The 13,074-nt window shown below is 36.3% G+C and overlaps 4 protein-coding genes across 4 annotated transcripts in view; 1 reads left to right on the top strand and 3 right to left on the bottom strand.

Moving 5' to 3' along the window:
* Positions 1–112: 112 nt before the first annotated feature.
* Positions 113–2,064, bottom strand: LOC108950311 (sphingosine-1-phosphate phosphatase 1-like). The gene is made up of 4 exons (XM_026838629.1): positions 1,836–2,064; positions 1,340–1,520; positions 736–876; positions 113–355 (listed from the first exon to the last, which is right to left on the bottom strand). The coding sequence occupies exons 1-4, from the start codon at positions 1,951–1,953 to the stop codon at positions 151–153; spliced, it is 645 nt and encodes a 214-aa protein (XP_026694430.1). The 5' UTR covers positions 1,954–2,064; the 3' UTR covers positions 113–150.
* A 724-nt stretch (positions 2,065–2,788) lies between these two features.
* Positions 2,789–4,489, top strand: LOC100177486. The gene is made up of 5 exons (XM_002119200.3): positions 2,789–2,988; positions 3,048–3,189; positions 3,429–3,589; positions 3,716–3,891; positions 4,247–4,489. The coding sequence occupies exons 1-5, from the start codon at positions 2,894–2,896 to the stop codon at positions 4,414–4,416; spliced, it is 744 nt and encodes a 247-aa protein (XP_002119236.1). The 5' UTR covers positions 2,789–2,893; the 3' UTR covers positions 4,417–4,489.
* LOC100179839 (sorting nexin-4-like) lies at positions 4,438–6,996 on the bottom strand. Its single transcript, XM_002119469.4, has 4 exons — positions 6,947–6,996; positions 6,020–6,669; positions 5,482–5,773; positions 4,438–5,156 (listed from the first exon to the last, which is right to left on the bottom strand). Exons 2-4 carry the CDS (start codon positions 6,628–6,630, stop codon positions 4,734–4,736), a joined length of 1,326 nt encoding a protein of 441 aa, XP_002119505.1. The 5' UTR covers positions 6,631–6,669; positions 6,947–6,996; the 3' UTR covers positions 4,438–4,733.
* A 535-nt stretch (positions 6,997–7,531) lies between these two features.
* Positions 7,532–13,074, bottom strand: part of LOC100175170 (solute carrier family 2, facilitated glucose transporter member 5-like) — an 8,315-nt gene continuing 2,772 nt past the window's right edge. The window contains exons 2-10 of the mRNA XM_002119784.3: positions 12,825–12,901; positions 12,189–12,300; positions 11,486–11,607; positions 10,634–10,734; positions 10,177–10,324; positions 9,632–9,826; positions 9,009–9,153; positions 8,415–8,572; positions 7,532–8,050 (exon numbers count right to left, since the gene is read on the bottom strand). Coding sequence (XP_002119820.3) covers positions 7,763–8,050; positions 8,415–8,572; positions 9,009–9,153; positions 9,632–9,826; positions 10,177–10,324; positions 10,634–10,734; positions 11,486–11,607; positions 12,189–12,273 — 1,242 coding nt within the window. The 5' untranslated portion in view covers positions 12,274–12,300; positions 12,825–12,901 and the 3' untranslated portion in view covers positions 7,532–7,762. The remainder of the gene's footprint in view (positions 8,051–8,414; positions 8,573–9,008; positions 9,154–9,631; positions 9,827–10,176; positions 10,325–10,633; positions 10,735–11,485; positions 11,608–12,188; positions 12,301–12,824; positions 12,902–13,074) is intronic.

Below are 13,074 nucleotides of genomic sequence, written 5' to 3' on the forward strand. Positions count from 1 at the left end.
ATTGCATTCGCCACTTTAATCAATGAGGTTCCCTATGTTTGACAACTATGAGTGTAACTGTATTTTAACAATGTCACCCTAGATTTTACCCTGCTGTTAGGTGTCTATACAAACAAGCAGAGCCAAAGTATATTGCATTCGCCACATTAATCAATGAGGTTCCCTATGCAACAAACATTGTAACTTCACTTTACAAACAGATTTACAAACATAGTAATATAAAAACTCACATAAAACAATAAGTGTGCATACAACTCCCATCTCAATTGTAGATAACTCATAATGAACTTTTGAATACAACCAAATGTACCAAGGCATTATGACTCCTAATAGCGAATGGTGGCTTGGTAGGGCCCTGTGGAATCATAAGGGATATATATACATATTAATGTTAAGAATTACATCATTATTTATATAGCGTGTGTTGGACGGTGGGCAGTGGGCAAGTGTAACTGCATTTTACATGAGGTCACCAATGTTAATCTATTGTATGAATTCGAATGTGAATGTTAATCAAAGGAGGTTACCAATGAGATTACCAATGTTAATCTATCGTATGAATTCGAATGTGAATGTTAATCAAAGGAGGTTACCAATGTTTGACCATAAGTGTAACTATATTTTACCAAATTAAACCAGAAAATAAATGATTGATCCTAGACTTTCCTATACCAAGACAGTATAGCCTACAGTGAAGGCCCTACACATTAAAATAGCAACAAAACCCCCACTTACCAGTCATAGGCCTTTTCCAATGGTATAACAGGTGGTCTGGGAGGCCGTGGTAAACATAATAAGGTTTTTAAATATCCTGTTGTGTAGAAACCAATGCCCATTAATATTCCAAATAGTCGGCCAAGCCTTGCGTCGAAAATCCTGAAAGCAAGGAATATTATAGCATAAAATAATACACAAGATACACATCTTATTTTGCATAGCATAATATAATACACAAGATACACATGTTGTTTTGTATAGCATAATATAATACACAAGATACACATGTTGTTTTGTATAGCATAATCTAATACACAAGATACACATGTTATTTTGTATAGCATAAGATAATACACAAGATACACATGTTGTTTTGTATAGCATAATATAATACACAAGATACACATGTTGTTTCATTATGTACATGTTATTTTGTATGTATTTCGTTTTCATAAACTTTATGCTCAAAGTTGGGTAATATACGGGTGTATTTTATATTTGTATTTTATACACCAGATACACATGGTGTATTTATACATGAAAAAACTTTATGCTCACTGGCATGTATTAGGGGTTATTGACAGAACGAAAGGCCTTGTTTACAAACAATATTCAAACTAACCAGCTGAGAAGTAGAAACAGGATCGTGTAGAAATCCTCTGTTCCAAGAAAACTAAGCATTTTCATAAAGTAAGTCAAGTAAGGTCTCCTGTGTTCTTGTATAGTAAGGAGGACTGGAGTTCCAACTAAAATTCCATCGAGTAATTTGTGACGAAACCACCGCCCTCCTACTCCAAAGTTGTCTGAAAAAATTGTTGGATAAAAAACTAATTTATCCTTGTGTGGCTAGTAGTTATTACATGGTTATTCTGTTTCATGCTTGCACCACATATGTAACTTTGTGGGTGATTGTTTTTTGTAAGGCTGACAATTTGGAAAATCCATAGTGACCACTGGGTTAAGGCAATTGCCGCCAAGTGTCTTGCCCAACGACACATACCCCTACAATGGTAGCAGCGACGAGCCTTGAACCCACATTCCCCAGTTACAATTTTAAACGCTCTAACCACAGCGTCACAACACTGCAAACATTCTTTAAATAAATAGTTAAAACTCACCAATAGGTGCATGAACATAAGTGTCGCAATGTTTCCCTTTAGAAGTTGATTCACAATTTTCCGCGTTCTGTTTTTGTAAATCATCATCTAATGATGACGCCCCACTTCTTAAAGACATCTTACAAGGCAAATAATTTCCTAGTTTATTAATAAAACACTAGATAGTGAGAAATATAACAGCGGCAAATGTCTCTACTTATTTCATTGTACAAAACCTAAGTAGGAAACACTGTTAAAAATTGAATTATAATAAGTTAATAACTGAAATTCATTTTTGAATGATGTTTACTTAGATTCTGTTCATATAATACATATAGGTGCTGGTGAAGAATCCTCCCCCCACCTTATTTGCTAACCCCTACTAACCATCAACCTCTAACACTTTCCACCAGCCCATTCCGCTATGTACTGGAGGATTCTTTTCTAATGCCTCCATATGTTTAACGGTTAATTAAACATAGCTTTATAAGTCTAGCTTTTAAACCTGTATTAAGTTTTAAGCCTAAACACGAAACCGTAACATGTTTTCGCACGTCTCGCCCTTTGTTCTTGTGATACAAAGGAATTATTACACTGTCCATAAACTGCACGAAAGCATACATTAATAAATCCCTTATATTACTAAAAATACATTTTACATACATATTACGACGGTGTACTGTGCACTCATTTAGTCACTGGCAGTTCTCGCGGAAAAACTCGACTGGGCAGTGACCTACATACCTACAACATGCGTCACTCGCGCCATTTACGTTTAAAATGAAAAAAGGCAACATCGGCCGATTAGAAAGATTGATTGACGTTAAAGCGCAACAGAAAAATGCAAGATTCAAACATCTCTAGAGAGTTAATTTCTATTCTAGAATATTTTTCCGCCATTTTAAACATTTTACCGCCAAATTCAATATATTTTGTGATGTAACAATTACCTGAATTCTACTAATTTAGGCCATTTTTTGACCCGCTGTATTTTAGCTTTGTGCAGTTAAAATGTGACATGTGTTCATTATAAGTTACTAAAACTTGCTTAAACATCAAGAAATAGCAACGTCAGAACAATGTCCACAACGAATTCCGCTCCTAATTTAGTTTTAGAAGGTACAGGGCGTTTTGGAAGAGACATTAACGAGTCTATAAAAGAAGTAGCTGCGAAGTATGTATATATACTATATATAGACGTCCAAAAGATTCTAAAATTTGTATTTTACCAAGGTTGACTAACCTTGACCAACGAATAGCAACATTAAATGAGCAATTCGACAACCTGCAAGTTTTAGCAAATGACGTAGCGGAGAAATATGAAAAAACAGCAAGCAGACCTGATTCGTATTTAGACAGAAAATCTTTGTTTCAGGTTTAGATTCTTAACCCATATATCTGTACTATACAACTATATAATACTACTTTAGATAGAAAAAGCAATAAATATTTACTAAAAATGGTTTAAAACGACTTTTTTTACGTAAAAGTAAAATACATTAAACTAAGCTTGATCTCTGCTTCTACCTAGCGGTTGTCAAATTACGACATTATAATGCGCATGCGTTTATAGGTATAAATATAACAAAACCGTGACATTGCACAATCTTTTAGACAATTTTGGACCACCGGCTTTCAACTGAAGACATTTCGTTGCTATGTCGATATATTAGATACTTGGAAAAACTAATTTTACGCAAAGTTTGGAAACTGGACTCAAAATACACAAGAATACGTTCAATACCACAGATACACAGAGAGCGGCGGAATGACTGGTAATTAACGACTTATTAACTGCTATAAAAGTAATGTCTGCTTATCCACACACTGCAATAGTTTCAGCAACTCGACTGTGGGCATGGCAGTATCAAACATATTATTTAAAACCTTATATATTACAGGGGTCTATTCCTGGCCTACAACGGTGTATGTAAAAAGTTAGGAATAACCAACAGCGGCAAGCCGGACAGCCATATCTACATATTATTCTCATTTCTACAAGACTGCCTGCCCCAACCAAAGAAAAGCAACGCTGCAAGAAGAATGAGCAATTTCCACACACACGCAATGAACCAAAGTTCTGACATTATATATAATAGGCCACGATTGAAGTATAAACGAAACATATGGCATTCAAAACAGATGTCGTTTTACACGCTAACGCAATCTCGTAAACTAACGGGCAAACAATGTTATTACTTTCTAAAATCACTTAACTGCTGAACATAACTCCTGAATACACAGCTGCTAAACAAAATATGACCACTGTCTTATGAGAACGCGAGTACAAATAGCCTGACTAAATGCACACTGTAGGCGTAGAACTGCAGACGTACCACGTTTGAAAATAGACTAAAACGTAGTGTTTTAAATTACATAAAACGTAGTGCATAACTAACAGCATCTAACATAAACTTGCTTCATCTTTACAGACCCAAATGAGCCACTACTGCCCAAGACTGCTGGCAACTTATCTGATGAGCATGTAGCAGAGCACGCTATGTATGTTATTTCAACTGGTGTACAAGACATACATTTAGTAGAAGCTTTAACTGCATGTGTCCTTGCTGTGAAGAAATACTTTACAAAAGTTAAAACATAGATATCTGTATAAAGACCAAAGTTACTACAACTATATTTATTATTATGTTACAATACAGATTGTTATACATATGTAATATTGCACACATAATCAGATGTTCACTTGAGTGATTTGAACTACAGTAGGATCAAAATCAGCAGCATTTGTATTGCTGTACTTACCCCACAGTGGGTGTATGGTTAGGGGGGTAAGATGGAAACCTCATTAAATGAAAGACTAGTTTCCCATAATGGCTGCAAACGGCGTTTGAATCTTTCATTAGAACTCCATTTCTAGCAATTTAATAAAAAAAACAATGTGCTTTTGGCGTTCCCAAATTAGGCCTGGTTCTCCAAAATCGCTGCGAACGGCGTTTTAATTTTCTTCCAGTAAGCGGCCCCCTCTTTGTTCATTTTAATCTGAAGAACTGCATAACTGACAAAGATCTCCCTAAGGTCCATGACCTTTCTTGTTTTAAACAACTCTACTTCTTCATCCGCTTCGTCCAAAAACTCTTTCGCGATCATGCGATGTTTTTCGAGATCCTTCTCCAGATCAGTGATGTTCGTCTCCAAGACTTCAAGCCTTGTCTCAGTAACATCAGCAGCATCTGCACCAAGCAGCCTTGCTTTTAACCCGCTGAATGAGAAGGTCTTAGGAGGGCCTGATAAAAGCTGTTTCTTCTCAGTTAGAGCGTTGGCCAGTGAGCTTTCATACCATTCAACATCGTACTGCAAGGCTTCGTGCTTCTTACATATTGTCTGTTAGAGAAACAGATATTACAAGAACAACAGGTAAAATTACAGTCAATGTAATCTTTTTTCATAAATACAAATTCTGTAGGAATATCAGTAAGTTTAATCAACTAATTTACACTTAGTTTTGTTGACACTTTGTAAAACTATCTATAAAATATTGTTTTAAATACAACTTAACTTATATAAGCACCTGTAAAAAGTGGTGCAACCAATTTAAGCTTTTTGTTTTGTGGATACTTAGTAAAACCACACAGTTCAGTCAAATACTTAATTTTATTTAAAACTAAATCCATATTAAAAAATAACTCCTCCTTAAAATATTTTCTACCTTAAGGGAATCAGCAAAATAAAGATATTCCTTTAACTGCTCAGCAATCTGGTCTTCTTCATCTATAAGATTATCAATAGATATTCCATAAGCATCAACATCAATGCTGGACTTCTGTAATGCTTCCTTTAATGGTGAGTCTTCAACCAGAGCCCATTCTTTAAAAACACGGCTGTAGTTGGAATGAATTTTGTAAATCCCATACACTCGCTCTGCTAACTTTGCACGAACTTTTAGAAGCGCTGTTGCGTTGGTTTGGAGATTGTTGGCGTAACATTTCAATTGCTCATACCTGGGAACATGGGTGTTTAGTGATTAGGTAAAAGGTGCACCAAGCTTTTAAAAACACAGGGGAGGCAGGGATACTTAGACACACAATCCTATGAAACAAATTTAGCTTATTGGTTGTAATGTTTGCTGATTAATGCAGTGTAGAAATTTCAGGTGTGCTTACTTCCACCAAGATAATGAACTGTTAGACGCAAAAATTGTGCAAATTTTGATGGACAACAAACTTATAGTTAAAAGTCTACATTACCTCAAGTTTGGTTCTCTCACTCTCAAAGATGCGTTCACTTTCTTCAGCCAAGAGTCAGCTTTGGCTTGGAACCCAGTTGCCATTAATTCCTCCCTCCATGATTCCTCCTTTGTTATAAAATGCTTCACAATTTTATCCTTGCCCAACTTCCTATGCCCTGCTATACGGTGAAGGAAAGACTCCAGGCCTGCTCTTCTACGCTCCAGAAAATCGATGTCAAAAGTATCAGTAGCTGTTATTTTGTTCCAGATAAAATTTGCCCGCTTTTCCGGCAACGGTGGCACAATAACAGCAGGGTAAATGACAACAAGATAATTTCTAAGCAGCTCAAATTCGCTGTATCGCCGCCATAGTGATGTCACTTCCTCTATAAGTGATGACTCGGCATTTTTCGGGGTAGTTTCGATAAGATACACAACAAAGGTTTCTTGCATTTTGATTCCACTTGGTTTTGTCCGCTTTTCAGGGTCGCTGACTGTGATTTTAAACTGACTGAGTAATGTATCTTGCATGGATTCAACATCTGGTGAATTTTCATCACTTTTTTTGGCTGGTTCGGAGATATGAACGCCTTCTTCTTCAAAAATATCATTTTCTTCAGCAGGCTCCATACTTATTTAAAACTTTTATATTTAGATCAATCTTTGCTACTATAATTGAGGAGAAAAATATAATTAAAGTTTTTATACTGTATTATTAATACGTTTTTAAAAAAGATGGACACTTCTGCTAAATTAAAGTAATTAAAAAAAATGCGTTGCTAGTAAAAAATCCTCAACCCATACGTAATAAGATAACGGCTAAATGTAACTACTAACCCATATAACCCCAAACTACCAACTGCCAGCCCAGAATGAAACGTACAACTGCTTTCGTGCTAAATCCAATAAATAATTATAAAATTGAGCTGAAGCCCAAAAAACTTACCTTATTCAAATAGAATACCTAAAGCTGCAGATTTCTCCAGTTTTGTATATAAGTTTAATCTCCTATTTGCTGCTAATACGATGGCAACAGTCAAGTGACCAAATCGTTGGTAAAACGTTTTACAATACAGTCACTGGGTGGCCGTATATTAACTGATTTAATATTGGGGACTGCTTTAATGTAACATTTACGTGTTCAGTTACTGTTCTATGAATTTTAAAACAGATTTTGAAATTAAAAAAGTATTTTAAGTTTGTCAATAACAGAGGTGGTTAATTTATTTTTCATTAAACATATTTTTAAATCAAGGTAAATTATTTATCGTTTCGTAGCCAGAGTTGTGTTTCGTAACGGGGCAGTGGCAGTCGTTATAACACAGGTGTTTTGTTCCATACACCTTTCTCTTTATTAGAGCTCAAGAACTACCTTACTCGGGCTTTGAACCGTCACCCACTACCCATTCACGGGGTAGCTGTAACGACTCTGCCACACGCCTTGCAGGGTACAACACACACACACACACACGCACACACACACACACTCACATATATATATATTGATATTGATTCAGCAACACAAAACCGATATAAAGACAAACATTTTATTAAAAATTGATACGAACATACGTGACCAATTAAACATGTTATATACAGTGGGAAATTGGAACATTAAAAAGTAAATTGAAAAAAACAACTTTGCTCTTAGCGTTTGGCAATTACTATAAAATAAAATTAAACAAATTACATAAACATGCGCAGCATTTTGCGATTTAAGGAAAAAATATATTCCGGGTACGGATATTTTCGTTTCAACTTGTTATAGCCTTGTCTGTACCGTTAACCCGTCATTCAAAAAGCTTGGATTAGTAACTGCATGTCTATCTCTTGTGTTTAAAAGAACACCAGTGTTTGTGACGTCATTATCCCCATTATTACTCTCTTCCGTCAAGACCTGGGCCACAGGAATTTTGTTCCATTTGGAGAAATACATTTGAATTGCGAGCACCGATTTTCCTTTCGTTTCGGGCACCACAAACCACACGTAAAGAATCGCAAGGAATAGAATGGCAGCAAAAGGCAGAAAAGCAGCAAATTTGAGATAATCCTAAAAAAATAGAGTGTTAAAAGCAGTATACATATACATATATTGCATACAATAAAATAACTGTATAGTAATGGTAATGCTATTCAAAAACACAAAGTTACAACACGCACGTTATAGTTTGTGAGCGGCCATAAGGTGTATAAAACGGAACACCCGTGTTATAACGACTGTCGTTGCCCCGCCATGCAAGGATAAATAAGTTACAAACGTGGTAACTCGTAAGCGGGCACGAAGTGTATGAAACAGAATACCCGTGTTGTAACGACTGTCCCCGTCATGCGAGGATAAATAAGTTACATTCATTCATGCAAAACTCGACTGTGAGCATAGGAGTTCAACCATGAGTAAGTCATAATAAACTTACAAACAGATAAGGAGTAACGACGCTAATGATCGTGAAACAAACCCATAAAGATAAACTCGAAAACATCATAACTGTCGGGCGCGCTGATTGGTCGAGAAGTTCTGGTATTATGACGTATGTAATCGGGCCTGGACCAATAGCAAACCCGAATATCATACCTGGGAATAAAATGGGAAGCTGTAAGGTGCAGAAAGTAGTAAACAAAGAACATTTAAAAAAATATAATTATGTACCCTCACGACTCCCATAGCCCGTTTGTAATTGTTTAAAACACGATTAGAATATTTGGAAAATATGTGCTAAATGTGTCCAATCTTCCCCACAGTAGTATATTTATAATATAGTAGGGTGGGGAAGATGGGTCGCACTTTTATTCTACTTTCTCGTGGTAATAAAAAAAACATTCACATAATTATAAAACCGTATCTTTACGTTTTCCATATAGAGTATAAACCGTTATTAATTGTTTAAAACACGATCGCAGGATGCTTGGATATTATGCGCTAAAAGTGTCCCGTTTCCCCCCACCCTAGTATATTTATATTACTTTATAACTGCATTACCCTAACACACATACAAGCATATAGTTCTCACCTACACCACCGACCACGCTAACATAAGATAGCCAATCCACAGATGGCTGATAGGCTGTAGCCAACGTGTATATGATCATTGAACACATAGAAATACTGTAGCCAGCTAGAAGCATTGTTTTTCGGCCAAGTTTGTTAGACAGAAGCTGAAACAAATAAATATTTAAATACAGATTTGTTAAAATATAGAAGAGTATCGCAAGACACTTGACAGTAGTTGCTTCAACCCAGTGGCCACTAATGGGTTGTCTAAGTTGTCAGCCAGACAAAAAAAATATCACCAACAAGTTACATACGTGGTAACTTGTAAGCGGGCACGAGGTGTATGAAACAGAACACCAGTGTTATAACGACTGTTTTTCCCCCACTATGCGAGAATAAACGAAATATATAGTAGGTTGGGGGGAGATGGTACACCTTTACATTCTATTTTCTCGTCCCATTTGGTGGTAAATAAATAACATTCAAAGAGTTATAAAACCATATCCTCACGACTCCAATGAACCGTTGTTAATTGTTTAAAACACGATCAGGGTATTTGAATATTATGTGCCAAAGGTGTCCCGTCTTCCCCCACCCCACTATATATTTCATCATTTCAAAAGCAAAAGTAACTCCGTTCACCCCAGCAAAGGCCCCTAAGAACTCCATCGAAACAAAGCCTATTGTGACGTAATCCATGATCTCCTCCGGTATCCCAGCAACAGTAAGCAGCGTGTTTAAATAGAAGAAAATTCCGTTTATTCCTGTGAACTGAAACCCGACGCAAATGACCAACCCAGATATAAGTTGCCACTTCACTTTCCGACTTGTTAGAACCTAAAAATATAGGTATTAGAGTGTATATATATAGTAGGATTGGGGAAGATGGGACACCATAATTTAAAACCATACCGATAAACTAAACCCTGATGATGCCTCGCTTTATACGGGTTGTCCAAATTATAAGTCATGCTTAAAAAAATCCAAAAAAATAATCACCCACAAAGTAACATACATGGTAACTCGTAAGCTGACACGAGGTGTTAAACCCGTGTGATAACGACCGTTGTTTTCCGGCCACGCGAGGATAAAGTAAGTTACATTCATACATTCATACATTCATTATGGCAGACGGAACGTTGGTTCTTTAAGATAACTAAAAAATATTTATCAGGAAAACACTTTACCTGTTTAGGCGACAATATCTTTCGCTTTGACATCGTTTCGGCTTCGATTCGATATTGTTCAATTTGTTTCGACACGTCATCGGTTCCATAAAGACGCTGAAGAACTTTTCGAGCTTCTTCTGGTTTATTGTGGTCGAAATAAAGTGACCTATGACGTAATATATCCTACATTATATTTATCTCTTTGAATAAAGCGGCGAAAATCGGACTAAATAATACAGGAAAGAGAATAGTTAAAACTACTCAAGTAAAAATCTCAAATAAAAGCGTGGCTGCTTTCCACAACGCAGAAAGAATTAAATCAATTTAAATAAAATATACGAAGCATTTAGTTGTGTTATAACGACTGTTGTTGCTACGCAGAAATAAAAAGGGTTTTCAGTGCTTTTTCAAAGTTACTACTCTAATGCGAAAACGCGGAGAGAATGTAAGCAGATATAAAATCATACTGTTGTACCTTGGACTCTTCGGCATCCTCCAACAATAGGAAAGGAATATGAGACTCGGTACAACATTAAGCGAGAGCAGAATCGGCCAACCGGTGGTCGTTCCTAAGACCTAAGAGATTCGACAATTATACTGGCATGTGTCCTATGAGTAAACGGTTAGACTTATGTATTGTTGAATGTTGTTTAGATGTAAGTAGTAAAGGTAAAGGGTATGTGTGCAATATAATAGCTACAAGTCGTGTATGAAACAGAACACCTGTGTTATACCCACTGTCGTTTTCCCGCTGTACGAGGATAAATAAGTAATATACGTGGTAACTTGTAAGCGGGCACGAGGTGTATGAAACGGAACACCTGTATTATAACAACTTTTATTGCCCCGCCATGCGAGGATAAATAAATTCCCACCAACGAAAAGATAAACAAGCCTCAAAAATAAACCGGACAAGGAAACACTTAAATAATTAAAACAGATGTAATAAATTCCGCGAATCTGAGCCTGATCTATAGTGCTCATAGAGTTGAACGATTCTTGTGTAAAGAAATACAATAAGGATCTGGTGCTACAAAATACGTAACAAACAAAAATCAAGTCTAACCAATTGTATAGTGGTGTGTGGGGGGGAGATGGGACACCTTTTACCTCTATTTTCTCGTCCCATTTGGTAGTAAACAAAGAACATTCAAAGAAATATAAAACCTTATCCTCACGACTCCCTCAAACCGTCGTTAAATGTTTAAAACACGTTCGTATATTTGGATAATATGCGCTAAAGGCGTCCCACATATTTAAGTTTTCGTAGCACCAGATCCTTATAAAGTAAAACATATTAAAGTCAAACTTAACCGTAACATAAAACCTGCTGAAATCCCAGGACGTTTCCCAACATGATACCGAGACCTATGGAGACTGAGAACAGGCTTCCTATTGGTGCACGTAAGTGGGGGGGAAGAATTTCCGACACGTAGATTGGTCCACTACCTGTCACGTGGGCAGATGAAAGTAAACAGTCACTTTTAGCGAATTTTATTGATTTTCTTTTTTCATGAGATTTTTTTGCACCTTTGTATTTATGTTGTATGTATTCGTACTATTGGTATTCGTTTAGACTTTAGTTATAATTAACCAGAGATTTCCTAACCGATTTTAATATCAGGACTTAAATCTTATTGTAGATCTGATTGTGGCACACAACACTTTTAAATAGTGAAACTTATATATATTAATTATTTGCAGGAAGGGTCCCCTATTTAGTTTTTACAAGCAACAAGAAAAGCATATAGTTTTACATTATTTTGTTATGCAGTAAATTAAAGGCAAAGTTAATAAATATTGCAACATTGTATTCCACATGTAGTGTTTTGGTTTAATGCTAACGCCATCAAGTGATTGTAAATTGTTAATGTGCAACACTTATCGCCTCGTGTATGAAATTATGACAATAGATTAGGATTCTAAAAATACTGTAACCGAATAAGTGTGTAACTTTATAATAAACCATTTGAATCTGTATTCATCGGCTGTGATCGATACTAAGCGTAATAGAATACTACACCACTTACCCAACACCAGAGCGCAAAACATTCCCATCAAAAATCGACCAATAATAACAGACTCGTATGAATGGGAGAGATACGCTGTGCTCATCAGGATGGCAGAGGTGAGGCAGAGGGACTAACAAGGACGAAATAAATAACTTGCTTTATCCTTGCATGGCAGAAAATACACGGGTATTCTGTTTCAACACGTGTTCTGTTTCGTAACTTGCCTCATCCATGTATTGCGTGGAAACGACAGTTATTATAACACAGGTGTTCTGTTTTGTACACCTCATGTCCGCTTACAAGTTACCACGTATGTAACTTATTTATCCTCGCATGGCAGGACAACGACAGTCGTTATAACACGGGTGTTCTGTTTTATACACTTCGTGCTCGTCGGTTTATAAAATAGTATTGAATATGTGGGTGGCAGTAAAGAAACCTTTTTTTATATAAGAAACAGACTGCATACAACATAAAATCTGTCGAAGGAAAGAGCAGGAAAATTAGGGAAATGCGAAAAAAATGAGAAGGTAGGGAAATGCGAAAAAAATGGGGAAAACACCGAAAAAAGGCGGGAAAATTCGAAAAAGGGCGGGATATCTGATTAAGGCGGGAAACGATAACAGGCAGATAGCTTATATACAGAAGCCTCACCTGTATATAAATGAGAGTATTCCTTCGCCCAAATTTCGCTAAAAACTTCCCCACCAACAGTGACCCGCATATGCCACCTACCGGAAACAATGAGGCGGTCAAAATCCAAAGTATTTCAACCGATGGTGCATCTAGCGGTACTCCCATACCTCAACTAAAATAATTAAAATAAAAGTTTATAACAGGGTATAGGCTTTACTATTATAAGCATATGGCAAATATTTGATTATGCGATCATAATCTTAAACAA

This window comes from Ciona intestinalis, unplaced genomic scaffold (genome assembly GCF_000224145.3).
Source record: "Ciona intestinalis unplaced genomic scaffold, KH HT000101.2, whole genome shotgun sequence".
Taxonomy (NCBI): Eukaryota; Metazoa; Chordata; class Ascidiacea; order Phlebobranchia; family Cionidae; genus Ciona; species Ciona intestinalis.

Coding starts and splice junctions, on each gene's coding strand:
- LOC100179839 (XM_002119469.4), bottom strand. CDS start 6,630: ATGGAGCCTGCTGAAGAAAATGATATTTTTGAAGAAGAAGGCGTTCAT. Junction 5,774..6,019: donor GTGAGAGAACCAAACTTGAG/GTAATGTAGACT, acceptor CCATGTTCCCAG/GTATGAGCAATTGAAATGTT. Junction 5,157..5,481: donor ATTTTGCTGATTCCCTTAAG/GTAGAAAATATT, acceptor TTTCTCTAACAG/ACAATATGTAAGAAGCACGA.
- LOC108950311 (XM_026838629.1), bottom strand. CDS start 1,953: ATGTCTTTAAGAAGTGGGGCGTCATCATTAGATGATGATTTACAAAAA. Junction 877..1,339: donor CTGTTTCTACTTCTCAGCTG/GTTAGTTTGAAT, acceptor CCTTGCTTTCAG/GATTTTCGACGCAAGGCTTG. Junction 356..735: donor TTGGAAAAGGCCTATGACTG/GTAAGTGGGGGT, acceptor ATGATTCCACAG/GGCCCTACCAAGCCACCATT.
- LOC100177486 (XM_002119200.3), top strand. CDS start 2,894: ATGTCCACAACGAATTCCGCTCCTAATTTAGTTTTAGAAGGTACAGGG. Junction 3,190..3,428: donor ACAGAAAATCTTTGTTTCAG/GTTTAGATTCTT, acceptor ACAATCTTTTAG/ACAATTTTGGACCACCGGCT. Junction 3,892..4,246: donor CACACACGCAATGAACCAAA/GTTCTGACATTA, acceptor TCATCTTTACAG/ACCCAAATGAGCCACTACTG.